Source organism: Carassius gibelio, chromosome B24 (assembly GCF_023724105.1).
Source record: "Carassius gibelio isolate Cgi1373 ecotype wild population from Czech Republic chromosome B24, carGib1.2-hapl.c, whole genome shotgun sequence".
NCBI lineage: Eukaryota > Metazoa > Chordata > Actinopteri > Cypriniformes > Cyprinidae > Carassius > Carassius gibelio.
The window spans coordinates 10,432,224-10,447,639 of record NC_068419.1 but is presented as its reverse complement, the minus strand read 5'-3'; the positions used below and the strand labels follow the sequence as shown (position 1 = coordinate 10,447,639).

Sequence of the window (15,416 nt, the reverse complement as noted above, 5' to 3'; positions counted from 1 at the left end):
ATTAGCACTAAATTAAATAGGAAAAAATGAGAGCGTAGTCAAAAAGGTTAAGTGTAGTAAGAATGAAAGCATAATGACTGGCCCTTCTGTGAATGAAGCAATGATGAATAAGAGTCTTCTACAGATGTCAAATTAAATCACTTGACCACTGAGCATCATGAAACAGCATTTATGTAAATGGCGCAACAGAGAACAGTTACACAACCTCAATATGACAGCAGTATTGAACACAAAAAGCTGGTCATCTCTTGGGAAGAATCTGACATTAAAATAAGAGAACCTAAGTAAACAATCATATCTCGAGCTAATACCTAGTAAATCTTAAGGTCAAATCTGTTGATAAATTCTTTTAAAGTCCATTTGTTTGTCATTTTCCACCTCCATTTTTTAAAACGAGGATTATGGCACCTTCGGTATTAAGAGATTCTAACCCTTGCAAAAATACAATAAAATAAAACAGAACAACAACACCACAGAACTGAATTATCTGCTCTGTATTTTTTCACACACAGTTCTAGTCAATTGTTTCACACAGTTCTAGTCAAAAATGGTGTCTGAACGTGTGAGCGCATTCAGCATGATTAGACATTAATATTTAAGTTTGTCTCACACACATATCAGGAAGCTAAAGCCTTTTCAGCTCAATTTTCAAAAGCTTGTTAAAATATGTTGGAAGCTTTGCAAGGGTTGGAGTTTTCTCAGCCAGAATGAGGCGGCGCTCTTAAATACGTAGTGTTTTCTGTAAGCACATCCCATAATGCAGGTATGTGCCGATCCTCTTCACCTCGATATCCTGAGAAGCGCTTTGGGGGACTAAAATAGACTACAGAGGTTCGAATCTAAACAAAGGGTGTCTGTTCTGAACGTAAAGTGCCGATGAAGATGACGCTCATGTGAAATTGTCCTTTAGAAGTACCAAATGGTCTAATGCACAGGATACAGGACCTGACTTTTTGTCCGTCCAGCAGTCTTAGTGAGCGGGAAGACTCCACTCCCAGAATTCCAAAGGTGCAAATGTTTAACCCTAAAAGGAGATGTGGAACCTGTACAGTTCAGTCATTGTCGGAATGCATGTTTCGATGCAAGTCGAAGTAAGAAACCCTCTGGCTGGCGTTGTCAGCCGGAAAGCCCTGACCCCTTAGTCCGTTTTTTGAGTTGTCTGGGTCAATTGAGAAGGTACAAGTGCCTTGCATTTATCAGAAGTCCTTTTGAGTTTTTCGACGCATGTTGGCTGTGACTTTTTTTTAAGTGGGGTGATTTTAGAGACATGCAAACACAGTCACACGGTCAGTCCAGTGTTTTACAACAGGTGGAAAGCAGATCCCTTTTCAGAGTCAATATTGCAGTCACATCACACGAGCTGTACTTTCCTAGCTTCTGTTTCGTCATCGCTGGATGCAGTTTTCCTGAATCGGGCTGAGGGACTGATGGGATGTGCCTGCTTTGATGGGCCGAAGGACAGTTCAATGAAGGAAGTGGGATGTTTAAGTCATATGAAAGATCTACTGGTCACATTTTCCACATCAGGACAGGAAGTCGCTATCGTTCTGGAGCCATCGTTCTGGACCGGGCCAGGGAAGTAGGACAAGAGGGAGGAAATGGGTTGACCGGCAACACACGCTCTTGTATATCACACCTTAATTGAAATGCTCATTTGTTAAATCCTTCGCTCTGTTCAGTCAGGGGAGTGTTGCTCACCCTCCAGGGTGGATTTCTTGGAGAAGATGGGGGTGAAAGGAAGTGTTAAAGTTGGAAACCCTCCATGGGAGCCTCGCACTGCTGGAAAAGGAACTGCTGCTGCTGGAGATCAACGGCAGGGGCCAGGGCCGGATCTTCATCCTCTGTGCTGAAGTAGCGCTCGATCAGGTCAAAAGCCTTCTGGTAGATCTCCTGGTTCTCATGACCCTGTAGAAACTCCAGTTTGTCTAACCCTGATGGAAAGGAATAGGAAAAGGTTGTCTTTTTTTCTACACCCATATATAAATGTTACACATATATTTTATAGAATAATATGTATTTTTTGTCTACATTTTGTTTTAATTGATTTTAGTTGTTAATTAAATATGTTGTTCATAAGTTGTTATAAATTAAAATGCAAATCAACTTTTATATATTAATACGAACATTTTAAATAAAAAACTATAAAACGTGAAAACTTGTGAGATTCTGATCTTTGGAATTAAGACGTTGGCAGGATTAACACTGCTTAACATTAACAAGGGTTTATTGTAGAAAGGTTGGGATGTAATGAAGGTTCTGAAGACCCCAGAGAACCAATTACAGGCAAATGATCAGCTGAGGACGAATGAAGAAAAAAAAAATATTCTTACTATATGACATTAAAACAACAGTAAATTACCGTGAATTGCTATTATTGGAAATATTTTTTATACATTTTTTGTTATTTTTATTATTATTATTATTAAAATATTACTAAAATCATGCAGATAAAGAAATATATTACTAGGATAATAACAATGCAATAAAACAAATATTATCATTAACAATTTTTTTTATTTTACGGGAAACAGTAGAATTACAATATTAATATTCATGTCTGTCTTAGACCTTTTTTTACTGCATGTATATCCTGTACACTCAGACTTGATTTTTAAATTGTATTTATTTTTGGCACTAAATAGTTTGTCACTGACAAAAACACTGGCACAAGTTGCCATTTCACATTAAAAAAAAACATCTATTGTTCCATTATAATAATCATAATAATAATAATAATATATTCCATTAAGTGTCCATTTCATGCATTTAACATTTAATATTGGGAGTTTTTTGCTAACTCAGCTACTTTTTGTTAGGAGTAAAAAGTAACTATAACTAGTTACTTTTTTAAAGTAACATGCCCCAAACTGGTCAAAACTTTTGGTGAAATAGTGCAGATACAGGTAAAAAATAAAACCTTCTAGTGCTCATGTTTGTGAACGCTATAAATGTACACTATTAAAAACAAGATTTTTGTGTCTTTTTATGATTCTCATTGCATTTTCACTTTATATAATTAAGTCACATGAGTATGATGAGTTATTATGCTTATGAGAGCACATTACAAGCGACCCAAACTCACAGTGCTTGCAGAGATGGTGTTTGTGTGGGGCATTAATTACGGGGAACCAAGCCGCTCAGAGACTATTAGTTTTCAGTGAATTTACACAATTTACGTGGGTGGGTCATACTTCTCAGATCAAAAAATATGGAAATCCTCATAAATATGGGAAAATCAAATGCAAGTGTGATGACTAACATACCATACGCTTCTTCGATGAGGGCGCAGTAGGGGTTGATTCCTCCTCCTCGTTTAGCTTCCAGCTCACCCAGTCTTAGGATGTTCTCCAAGCCATTCAGTGCCACCTGTACGATCTTCGAATCCATCAGAGTCAGGAGGTCACATAAGGGCTTGATGCAACCAAGCTCAACAAGATGCCTGAGGAGAAGATTAAAGCATTATAATGTCAAGCCGTCTTGGTTGCTGATGCAGTCACAGGGGACACAAGTTAACAGCAGGCTAAAGCAGTGATCTATCTTCTTACCTGATCTGCTCAGCAGAACCACCAGATGTGGCATTTGTGATGGCCCATGCCGCCTCCTTCCTTGTACGGAACTCAGCTACTTGCAGAATATTAATCAACGGGGGGAGCAAGTCTGCATCCATCACCATCTGCAGAGATCAAAACAGAGATTGTGAGAAAGAAACAAGACACTCAGGGCATTTACATGACTGTAGAGTATTCAATTTGTTCCGAAACAAGTACTTAAAATATTTTAACAAATGACTTTCGGCGTGCAGCATTTGTCTTTGGAAAAAAAAAGATCCTACATTGAAAAAAAAACTTGATATTAATTTTGAGTCCGTGAGTTCACCTACCAATGGTATGAGAGGAGAACAGCTTTCACTCTTAACCAAACTAACATTACTAGCCAATCAGAATTTTTTCGCAGCTCTGTTGAATCTGTTCACACATGATCTCTTAATGGTAACTTACTGGTAATTTACCAGTAAAGACTGTGTGTGAGAAAGGGGCTAAACTCTTCCTCTTCATATGCTGTGAATTTGAATTTCTTATAAACACTGTTTAATATCCCTATAAAGTTAAACATCATCAGGCCGTTGGTGCCCTCTACAGGTATTTGTTATAATGCATAATGTGCCTAAGTTGGTTATGATCAAATTATGTATAGGCATATTAAATTATGTATTTTATTAGTGTTGTTCAATAAAACCATACAATTACTTGGTTTTGATATTTTATTTGAGCCAATTATTATTGCCTCATCGTTAGTTTATTTATAAATAGTCATACTCAAGACTGGTGTCACTTAGGTCTGTTTGTGTTACGAAAAAATATCAGATTACTCAGTTGCCAAAATAATCGGTAGGTTACTTGATTAATCTCCTGATTAATCATTAGTTACAGCCCTAGATTAGTTTAAATATTTCAAAATACAACTGCATAGTTTTATTTTTGTTATTAAGAGACAAACATTTTGTCATTGAAAATTTCTTAAAAAATAGTATTAAAATATTGTCTCGTCCTAGTGAATCAAGTATCTGTATTTGGTCTCATTTCGTGAGCTGTGAAGTGTTTCTTAACACCCCTAGTGTTGATAAGGGGTGATATAGCTAATGATATAGCTTTCATTCTTCAGGTCAATCATATATTCATGAAAAAAGTCAGTTTGAATAAGGAAAGCGATAACTTTGCCATAATATCCTTTCAAATTATCCTGTTAAAGTTACTTTTTTTCATCTCAGAAATATATCCAGATTACAGCCCATGCATTCAACCAACTTTAAACATGCATGTACCTGTATTTGTGCACGGTTTCCAGCTGTGATATTGGAGATGGTCCAACATGCCTCTTTTTTAATGGATTCTTTTGGGCTACTCAGCAGGTGAAGAAGACTTTGCAAGGCAGAACAGTTAAGAATAACCTGTTCATGAGAAAAAAATATTTTTTTACACCCTACGCATTTAATGGCTACAACATTACTGCAGAGGACAAAAAAAGTACAGTTGTTTTACCTGAGTCTGTAGGTCATCTCCTGTTACTATGTTCCCCACGGCTCTCAGAGCAGGAGACACCACCTTATATTCTGCATGTCTGGAAAACATGAAAACAACAGCTCAGAAAACTGCTGTCATTCTAAGGATTTGAAGTAGCACCCATTATAATACAAAAGAGAGAAGCCATCTTAAAAGCCTAAGCCAGTGGTTCTCAACCTGTAGGGACTTGGGTCCAAAAGTGTGATTTTTAGACTTGAAAATGAATGAAATATTATAATTAATTCTGCATATTTATATAGAATATATATTTTTAAAGTTATGCCAAGCTCTAACATTTTTTATCAGTATTCAGCAAATCACAAATGACTAAAAGAGTCATGGGGCCTTCAAATATTAATTGGGTCTTGGAGTCACACTGGTTGAGAATCGCTGGATTAAAATATTGATTATTCTTTCCATCTGTTTTTCAAGTCTTACAGCAGCAGCTCCACTAGTCTGCGGCAGACTCCTGAGTCAATAACAGCCTGGATCTTCTCATTGGGACCATCAGACAGATAAGAAAGAGCCCAGCATGCATCAGCCAAAATGTCGGTATCATTCACAAAGAGCAGCCAGGACAGAACGCTGAGACACGGCGACACCTGCATTAAAAAACAAATACAACTCAGATAAAGGTGTGTATTACTTAATAAGATTTCATTAAATACTTAATAATCAAGTTAATGTTGATTTATGTCGGTTTAATATTTTTTATTTCTTTTTTGTTTATTATACATTAATCAATGTCATTGTAAACAAAAATGTATTCACATTATCATTAAATTGTAAATCAACATTAACTTAAGTAATTAAGCATAATTATTAATAACATGTTCTAGCTTGAGCAAACATGACCACAATGACGTGTGCATGCCACCCACAGCAACAGCACTGAGGTTTGTAGCTAGCGAAATGAAGAAAGAACTGACTGTTTATGTGCTTGCTTATCATTTATCAGGCACTTTCATCTTTCATGCTCTCCTCATTTTCATTTACTAATCTGGAAGATGCTTTTATTCAAAGCAGTGCCTGAGTGTTTTGTACAATAACAGCTAATAGTTAAAGGGATTCAGCCACTCTTACTGTAAAGATGGGCCTCTGGCTGTTAATAAATTATGTGCTGTCAATTGTCTCAAGCTATAATAATGTGCTTAATAATATATAATAATAATGTGAAACAAAAGGAGGTGACATATACCTTGGCAAAATCTGGGGGTGGGTTTTTCCCCCTGCACAGGTTAGACAGAGCCCAAACTGCATTCCTCATCATAGTCAGACGGTTTTGTTTAGCCAACAACCTGAGAATGAGAATTTGCATCATTAGAATAACTACTCAACAGTACAGTTGTTCAAAAACAAATGGTTGCATGACTTACTGTACTAAAGAGGGTAGAATATTGCATTCCAGAACATAGTCCCTGCACTCAGTGCTGTCACCTGCAATATTGCCTAAAGCCCACACTGCCTGCAGTGCAAAAAGACAGTTTCAATCACAGTTAGTCCTATTTTTTTTTTATATACCTATCTGGATCCATTTGTGCCACTTCAGCAAGATGCTCACCTGTTCCTGTACATCCTCGAAATCTGAGCTGAGCATCTCAATGAAAATGGGCACCGCCCCAGCCTGGATGACCACGCGTGTCTGGTGGGATGTTCCTGAGGCGATGTTAGTCAGAACCCATGCTGCTTCGAACTGCACAGAGACAAAACGCCTGTCACCATACTGCAGAAAAGCATTCACTAATGCACCATTCTAGAGCCAAGAGGATTAAATGAAGATAGCGAGGACACTTGCAGAATACACACATTCCAATAGTGTGAGCGTGTGCTGGGAGAGATCCATGCCGGATGACTCACTGTCTCACTGCTCTAACTTAACGTGATATCTCTGCAGGCTGTTCTTCTGCTTCTAAGGCTGTATGGTTCATTTTAATATCACTTAGATACAGCATGCTGGGCTCACCTGTAGCGTGCAGTTCTCTCTTCTTTTCAGGAACTCAACAAATCGGTCCACGACACCAGAGGTGGCGATAACCTCATCAATAGGGGGATTAGGCTCTAACGGAGAGTTAAAAATGGAATTAGCATCGTTTTCTCATAAATATGATTATGCAAATGCACAAATTTCAGTCTTCGGGGTCTTTCACCTTTAGATAAAAGCTTTCTGAAGCGCTGTGTTCCTATGAGCTGTTGCTCTGGGGAACTGGAGAAGATCATCTGTATCATGTCTTCAGAAATAACACTTCCCTTTGATGATGGAAAGACAGAAATGAGAATAATCTATTCTAGATTTTTTTTCACTGATAAGTAAAACACTATGATTAGCTTTTTTTTTTTTTTTTTTTGTCTTTCTCACGGTGATTTGGTCCATATTGTTGGCCTGTGATTCCAGGTATCCACTGTCCGACATCCCATCATCCTCCAGTGTTCCGTCCTCCTGCACTGTGGCCACATTTCTGCGCTTGAACAGCTGTAAGAACACAAACTCTCAGCTCACTGTGCTCAATAAAAATACCAACATGCGCCACATATCAGTACTAATGTTGCATTTCTTTCCTTTGAAGGAGCAAGCGAGCTATGTTTTTATTATTGTTAAAATATTTTCTCCTGTATCGTATCTGTAGGATGATTCTCTTAAACATTGTAAATACTGTGATTTTAATATATATATATATATATATATATACACACACTCACACACATATACATACATACGGTATGTGTGAATAAATACATATGTGAACAAACTAGAAAAACAACATCAGAGTAAAATAACTATATACAAAGCAAAGATCCACAAATCCACTCTTATATCTCCAATTCTCTTACTTGTTCATCTTTCTTTTGTTTGCGAAGTTGGAGACCCTCTTCCTCCCTCCTCCTCCTCATCTCATCTGTATTGAGTGATTTGTTTTTATAGCTTTTGAGACGTGCATTGTCCTTCCCCTGACTCATGATGTTGCCTGCTGGAAAGAGATGATCAAAGCAGGATGAGCGCAAGAGAAGTCACCAAGGCTCATTAAAATAGTTGCTTGATCTCAGCTAGATGACAGGCTTTGAGAGATCATTTAATGTCACTTGTTTCTATCAGCAGTGCACACATACACCAATCATAATGCCAGATATGCATGAACATCTGTTGTTTTGTGACATAACTAATCTGACAGCAGCAAAAATAGAGAATACTAATGCAGTCAGAGTTTTAGCCTACTAAAATGACCTTTAAGTCACTTAAATGCTAGGTTAAACAAAAAATATATATATATATGTTGAAGTTTTGTGTCAATGTAGCATGAGCTCAGATACTTTCAATCATTCATTTGCAAATAAAAACATTCGAAATCAAGAAGATAAAGAATTATGAAACGGAAGTAACAAAAGTTTTTTTTTCTTCTGTACTCTGGGTATCAGACTGTTAACGGGTTCAGAAATCAGAAAATAAAACAGTATCTGGTGACTGGATAGTTCTATCCATCGGTTGTTGACTGGATTTTGAGATGTGGGCACTTTATGGTGAAGGCAGATGAAGATTTTGGGCTTTTTTGCTTCCGTGACACTTTTTCATACTAGTGGAAAGAGAACACGCAAAATAAAGTTTTTTTTTTTTTAAAAATAACACTATCTATTTGCTTTTGTAGATTTCAATTTCTTGATAAGGCTGTTTTCTCAAAATTAGTTTTCTTTTTCTTTTCTTTTCTTTTCTTCTCATGCATCTCTACTTCAGTAGAACTTAAACCAAACTCAGTTTGTTTCCTTTCTATATTATGATGGTTTTTACATAGGGTTTTGTTTATATCTATCATTCATATAAAATGTAATTCTTAAAAACAACAAAAAAATTCTAATTGTAATTTTTTTTTTTTTTTTCATTTTTGTCCACCTGTTGACATTATTTTTTTTTAATTTATGGAGTGATAAAATAATTCAAAATTTTCAATTTGTTTGACCAAATATATATAAAAAAAAAAAATAAAAATAAAAAAATAACCTGGATTTATCTTATATTCAGTTTGCTGTTTTGGAAATATGTTCAAAGTGAATATTTAATTATACTTGCCAAATATACATAATTAAGCATAATATTTCATAAATGCAAAGTCGTTGTTTTAGTGTAACGTTATTGTGACTAACCAACTGGGGAAGTACAGTGACATCTATTAGTTACAATTTTACTTTATTCACCTGTGGAGTTTTGCCTTCAATGACTAAAAAGAATATTAAGATATTAGCAAGAAACGGATCCTGCCTGGATCTGACAGTGTGTCTTTAACCCGCTTCTCACTGGCTGAGGCGCTCGAGCCCGCAGAGAAGGGGAACGACCCATCCAACCATCTCCTGCTAAAAACACCCCGCCAAACACAACAATCCAAACGTACATAGCGCTAATGACGCGGAGACGATCGATTCAAGTCAATACATTTCATTTTAGCTCCTCAAATGGTCGTGATCATCGACTGAAGCGCCGGTTTGCTGGTAATATCGTCTTAACGCCAGACTCGCCTCCCCCTCCCAGATCTGCGCAGCAGCCTCTGTTAGCTCCCTGCTAACCCACCCGACAAGGTTTTCAGACTGCTGGCTTGTATTATGTTTTAATATTTTTACCTCTTAAATTGAACAACATATTGATGGAATAAAACCACTAAAACACAAATAATCCACAGTGGCGCACTGACCTGTCAAAACTGTCTCGTTTATCCCTGCGTCGTTTAAGCTGCTAGCCGTTGTGCCTCCGCCGGTAAAGTGAAACAGAGCATGCGCACTGGGAGAGGACATCGTGTGCGAAGCGCATGTCTCCTTCTCGATGGAACGAACCGTGTTGCCATGTCCACTTCTTATAATAAATCCGGTGTTTTTTTACTTTTTTTTCATAATGGAGCTTTAAAAATATGGATAATCGCGGGGTGGACAGATGTTTTGAGTTTATGTAGGACAACGAAACGCATCTCGGCTTGCTTGTGCTTTATGACCTCTGTATCAAATAAATATAGTTGAACTGAATAGCCCACTGATCGCACCTGTCACATATGCTTACTTGCATAGCCTTATACAATTATTATTATTCGATTTAAACGTTTTTATTTTTCTTTAGTCCCCTGCCCAAATTATCGCATACGTGCACGAATTAAAGAGATATTATTTAAAGAGAAGAGAGAGAGAGACAGACGCGTGCTTGTACACATAGTAGGCTACACATAGTCTACAAACATTATTATGGTTGACTATGGTCTTATCTTTTTTTTCAAGAAGGTGTTTTTTTTCCAGCCAGATCTGGCAACACTGATTAACGAGGTTTAGTCTCCTTCGCTGCACTGTATAATATGTTGAATGTTTCTCTTTTTACAATACAAGGATTGCATATAGGCTTAAACTAACAGTTTAAACTGAAGATGTAGGCAATCTGAAAAAGTCTAAAATAAAGTAAAAACTACATTTAAATGAAGTATTCTTTAACATATATTACAGATTTAGTATAATACAGAGTTTAATCATGTAAAAAAAATGTATGACACACATTTTTGGAAAACTAAGAGTCATTAATAATGGGGATCTGGCAACCTGAATAAAATAATGCGATGCGCAATACTGCTATGTTGTTTTATCTCATGAATCCTTCAGCGCTGCTGTACATTATAGACTTCACAACAGATATAGCCCTATTTAGTTACAAGTCAAATAAAACTCATATCGTCTCATCCTTTCTGAAAATATCCTCCAGGTGTCCTTCACATGTCGCTAGAGGGCAGCAGATAATCTGTCTTGTCTTCTCTCGTAAAGACAGGTATAATAGACAGGCCGACTTTTCGTTTGCACTGTCATTGTGACTGCACCAGTGATGGTATCTCTTCAGGTGTTACGTAGTTTGTGCGTGTTTGCTATCATTACACCTGTTTATCATAGTAGAGTTATCTGATCATGTGGACTGAAGACTTCAACCGTCAATCACAGTGGCGCACAACCTGATCCAGGTAAAGCTGCTGGTGGAAGAGGCACTTCATCCTCCCATAATAAGTGGATTTAATTATTCCAGATAAAACTGATCATCTTTTGCAAGACATTATACATTTTAGAGGCCGTATTTCAGTGAAGTCTGCAATGTCAGGTAAAGGGTGATTTAGATACTTTAGATGTTTTTTCCAATTCCAATTTTTTTTAAGGTATTCTCGAAAAACACACATCTGATTATGCAATCTTTCAAGTGAATTAATTAATATATATATTTATTTATTTATCGTTTGTGTATACATTTATATATTTACTGTCTTTTTATTTATATACTTTTTTTAGTAATTCATTCATTGTCATTGTAAATATTTAGCTTTTTATTTATACATGTAAGTCAAATATAAGTTACTTTAAAAAACTATATTGAAAGAACCCATTTATTAATGCATATAAACAAGACATAATTTAGTAAAGTCTGCTTTGTCAGGTAAAGGGTCATTGATTATATAGGAACCTTGGACTTTGGTCCAATCCCCAATTATTTATAATTAAAAAATACCATGATATTCACAAAAACACACATCAAAGTATGTGATCTTTTAAGTTGATTCACTCATTCGTTCATTCATTCATTGTCATTTCTTTTACTTGTTGTTTAATTTAGAGGAGGGGTGGTGTAAAATAATTATTAATATATATACATAGTTATAATTAAGGAATACCAGTGTTGATAATATTGACTATTATTATTATTGTTTTATTAATTGTAATTTCATTTATAAATTGAGTCCAAAAGCTACAGTATATTTAAAGGAACCATTTATATACATGATAAAAGATAAAGAGACTGGGATGTCAGGTATAAAGTGCAATTTATTACGCTAGATAGGAACTCTGGGCTTTGGTCCAGTTCCCAATTATCTCTACTTATATTCTTGAATAACGCATGTCAAAGTATGCCCTCTTTTCAATGATTGAATGGATTTATTTATTGATTTATTATGTTTTTAAAGCAGTCAGTAATTATTCATGGACTGCATTGTGCTTTAAAGTGTGGTCGATTGTACTGACTTAACCACTTAGCAATTGTTTTGTTCTGTTTTTGCTTCTGCTTATTATAGCAAAACAATTGTTTAACTTGTCTTTTGTATCCCACTAACCAAACGCACAGCCTTTATGTGTCTACTAACCATGAAAGCAGGATTTTGGGCAAAAATCTTGTTTTTATGTTGCATGATTTTGAATTAATGAACATAGAATAGAATATAAACTCATTTGGATTCATTTTCACATTTTCAGCATCAGTTGTGACATACGAACAGCTCAAAGCTATGCTGGCCAATCACAGCGTGCAGCTTTTTGATGTCAGGAATCCGGATGAATTCCAGGCTGGCCGGATTCCCGATTCTGTCAACATTCCTTGTAAGTCACTACTAAAGTGAAGAATCAGTGTTTCTTGTTTCAGTATGCACAATCACTCTCAGTTGTTTATGTGTCTCTCAGTGGGACAGCTTGAGGAGTCACTGAAACTCCCACCACTGCAGTTTCAACAGCAATTTGAGGTGAAAGCCCCTAAAAAGGAAGACAATGACATAGTTTTCCATTGCCGAAGTGGGAAAAGGAGTTTGACTGCTCTTGAAATCGCTCATCGTCTGGGATTCTCTAAGTAGGCTATTGAAAACATACACAGATCTCATTATAGGCCCAGAGCCCATAACATGTGGATGTTTGAATTAATGAAATATTCCTTGTTGTTAGAGGATCAACTTGTTTTCTTGGTCTTTACAGGGCACGGCATTATGCAGGTGGATATATTGACTGGGAAGAGCATGAGAAGAAGTAACAGGACTAATTGAGCCGCATTTTAAAATCAATTTATATCTCTGTAACTGGACCTTTAATCTGGAAAAAGAAAATTAAATTAAATATTGACAAGTGAAATCAAAGAAAGTTGCTCATTTTGCTGTTTACAAAGATCTGAATCTGAGATGTTTACAAATATGCTTTATTAAAATATTTTTAAAAGGCTCTTGCTTGATTCATCACTGGACCATTTTTGGGGAAATTCTGACAGATGAAACTGAAACTGACTTAGAGTTGCTTTTAAAATAGAATAATAACACATCAATTATTATCATTATATTAATTATATTTCATTTATCAGAAAACGGATGGAGTAAACCTATTTCAGATAAATATTGAAAAATGGCTCCTTCAGATTTAATCAAGCGACTGGACATTTTTGGACGGTAAAAAATGTGATTATATATGCATACAAATGTGCTTAATTCAAACAATTAAAAAATAATCAGTACAAAATTATTTTGGACAACCTGGAAATAGAAGCTAAAATTAAATGTTGACAGTTAAAACTAATGAAACTGACAATATTTTCATATTTTGCCACTTGCAAAGATGTGATGAAAGACTTATTGTATTGGAGTAATTTTTAATAATGTTTAAATTACTCATCCATTACTATTATATTAATCATAATATAATCTATTTCAGATAAATTAAATACATTTTTTAAAAGCACTGAGCCATAAAAAACTAACGTGAATATGTGCTCACAAATGTGATTCATTAAAAATATTTTTGCAAAGGCTCTGGGCAGTGATTAATTCGTCTGTGCAAATGTAGTTTGTCCTGTGCACTGCGTTATTACCACTAGGTGGCAGTAATGCAATTAGACAAAATAAAGGAGCTTTTTATGGCCAGCAAGCAGCGGTTTACAGTCACAGGTGCTCAGATGCTCATTTCACTGCTGGCTCTTTGAATGTGGATGGCTGCACCTTAGTAAATAGCTGTCAGACTGATACTGAACACATTTTTCATTGGACTGCAATAAAATCAGCAGACCTTCATTCATCCATCTTGGAGATAATTTAACTAAGTGTCAATTTATATAGCACTGGTAATGTGGAATTACAGACCAAGTAGACTGTATAGTACATCAGATGTAAGCAATAGCTTTTCAGGCATTGGATTTGGCACACGCTAGTTGTCTCTTCTTGAGCCTGGGCCTTGTTCTTCCCTGAGTGATGAGAAGAGACTATGATAAATGTGAACGTGTCACTTTCACCCCAGCCATAATGGGGTCCACACCTCTGGGCTGGTTTGTAAAATAAAAAATCCAAAACTAATTTCATTGTTTGCCACAGGGGACCTAAACATGCCTAGGTGTTTTTTTGCTCTATATTTTTTTCGCCTCCATATTCTAAATTTATATTTCACTTTATTTTCCCTCATTTGTTCTTGTTTCTGATTTTCTGACCTCATATCTCCCCAGTTTGAGAGAGACCGGGGGCATGTTGTCACAAGGCAATCTCAAAAATCCAAATGAGTTTTCTCTTGTATTGGATTTTTATGATGGAAAAACATTATTTAACCACATTAGTTAAAATAAGCTTAGATTGCAAAAAGCATCTTCATATTAATTTCATAATTTACTACTACATTATTAAAATCAAAAGAACTAACAATTAACTAACATTAACAAAGGATAGTCTTCTGTAATACTGTAGCCAATGAATAGCTCATTTATAGTTCATTTTAGTTAATGCAATAACTAATCATAACCAATGGGAATATTAAAAAAACAATCTGTTGTCAACTAAGAGTTTTAATTAAGAGTTGAATCATATCCTTTCTCATGTATATTTTTCAAAAATGTCAGGTGGGGGCAAGTTGTCACATTTTCTTGAGGATTTTACTGGAAGTTATATCATGTCTTTGAAATGTTATACATTTGCCAAAATAACGGTTTTATATTTTATCCTTTAACATTTTTTACTTTTATTTATTCAATAATTTATGTTCTTCTATACAGTTTATTTTTGTATTTTTCCTTTTATTTTTCATGTTGTATATAGAAATGTTAATTTCAGGTTCCATTGTGACAAATAACTTTATTTTGAGATTAATACATTTTAATGTATTTTTATTATAGCTATTATGTATTTCTCTGACCTAACAATAGACAGTTAATGGCAGCGTCTATTGTGACAAATTAACCCATATTGGATGACAGCATGCCCTGCTGCTGGAGCAGTCTGTGTTCAATGATCAGTAGCATTTTTCCTGGGCAATAACAGTGGGAATTGTATTAGCCAAGTTTATTATCAGGTCAGATTGTTGTAGCTATTGTGCTGTTAATAGGTCGGCTGGGTCTGTCACAGGTAACTGCTATTTTCAGACAATCGTTAGCAATCACATCCTGAGCGTGAACAAACGTCAGCGGGACGCGAATACCTTTAGAGCCATTAGATGATTTACAGTTGTGCTTTTTGATTTGCTCTTTTATTCTATCATCTACCTGGATTAACCTCAATATAGCTATATTTGATCTACCATCAAGCACTGAACTAATGAGAACAAAGATGCGTCGTGCGTAAAAAGACCTCTTGGAGA

At 35.7% G+C, this 15,416-nt stretch overlaps 2 protein-coding genes and 1 long non-coding RNA gene across 3 annotated transcripts; 2 read left to right on the top strand and 1 right to left on the bottom strand.

The window, feature by feature from the left end:
* Positions 1-155: 155 nt before the first annotated feature.
* Positions 156-9,862, bottom strand: LOC128013127 (importin subunit alpha-5). Its single transcript, XM_052595840.1, has 14 exons — positions 9,734-9,862; positions 7,890-8,026; positions 7,417-7,530; positions 7,208-7,307; positions 7,024-7,118; positions 6,622-6,753; positions 6,437-6,525; positions 6,259-6,358; positions 5,499-5,662; positions 5,040-5,118; positions 4,823-4,948; positions 3,546-3,673; positions 3,264-3,439; positions 156-1,931 (listed from the first exon to the last, which is right to left on the bottom strand). Exons 1-14 carry the CDS (start codon positions 9,831-9,833, stop codon positions 1,744-1,746), a joined length of 1,728 nt encoding a protein of 575 aa, XP_052451800.1. The 5' UTR covers positions 9,834-9,862; the 3' UTR covers positions 156-1,743.
* LOC128013132 (uncharacterized) lies at positions 1,807-7,597 on the top strand. Its single transcript, XR_008183242.1, has 3 exons — positions 1,807-1,954; positions 5,493-5,695; positions 7,453-7,597. It is a non-coding gene; the product is annotated as an uncharacterized LOC128013132 (long non-coding RNA).
* Positions 9,009-13,025, top strand: si:ch211-161h7.8 (thiosulfate:glutathione sulfurtransferase). The gene is made up of 4 exons (XM_052595844.1): positions 9,009-11,160; positions 12,303-12,425; positions 12,507-12,669; positions 12,792-13,025. The coding sequence occupies exons 1-4, from the start codon at positions 11,154-11,156 to the stop codon at positions 12,844-12,846; spliced, it is 348 nt and encodes a 115-aa protein (XP_052451804.1). The 5' UTR covers positions 9,009-11,153; the 3' UTR covers positions 12,847-13,025.
* Positions 13,026-15,416: the final 2,391 nt, after the last annotated feature.

Coding starts and splice junctions, on each gene's coding strand:
- LOC128013127 (XM_052595840.1), bottom strand. CDS start 9,833: ATGTCCTCTCCCAGTGCGCATGCTCTGTTTCACTTTACCGGCGGAGGC. Junction 8,027..9,733: donor AAACGAGACAGTTTTGACAG/GTCAGTGCGCCA, acceptor ATCTCTTTCCAG/CAGGCAACATCATGAGTCAG. Junction 3,440..3,545: donor GGTTCTGCTGAGCAGATCAG/GTAAGAAGATAG, acceptor TCTTCTCCTCAG/GCATCTTGTTGAGCTTGGTT.
- si:ch211-161h7.8 (XM_052595844.1), top strand. Junction 12,426..12,506: donor CGATTCTGTCAACATTCCTT/GTAAGTCACTAC, acceptor TGTGTCTCTCAG/TGGGACAGCTTGAGGAGTCA. Junction 12,670..12,791: donor CATCGTCTGGGATTCTCTAA/GTAGGCTATTGA, acceptor TGGTCTTTACAG/GGCACGGCATTATGCAGGTG.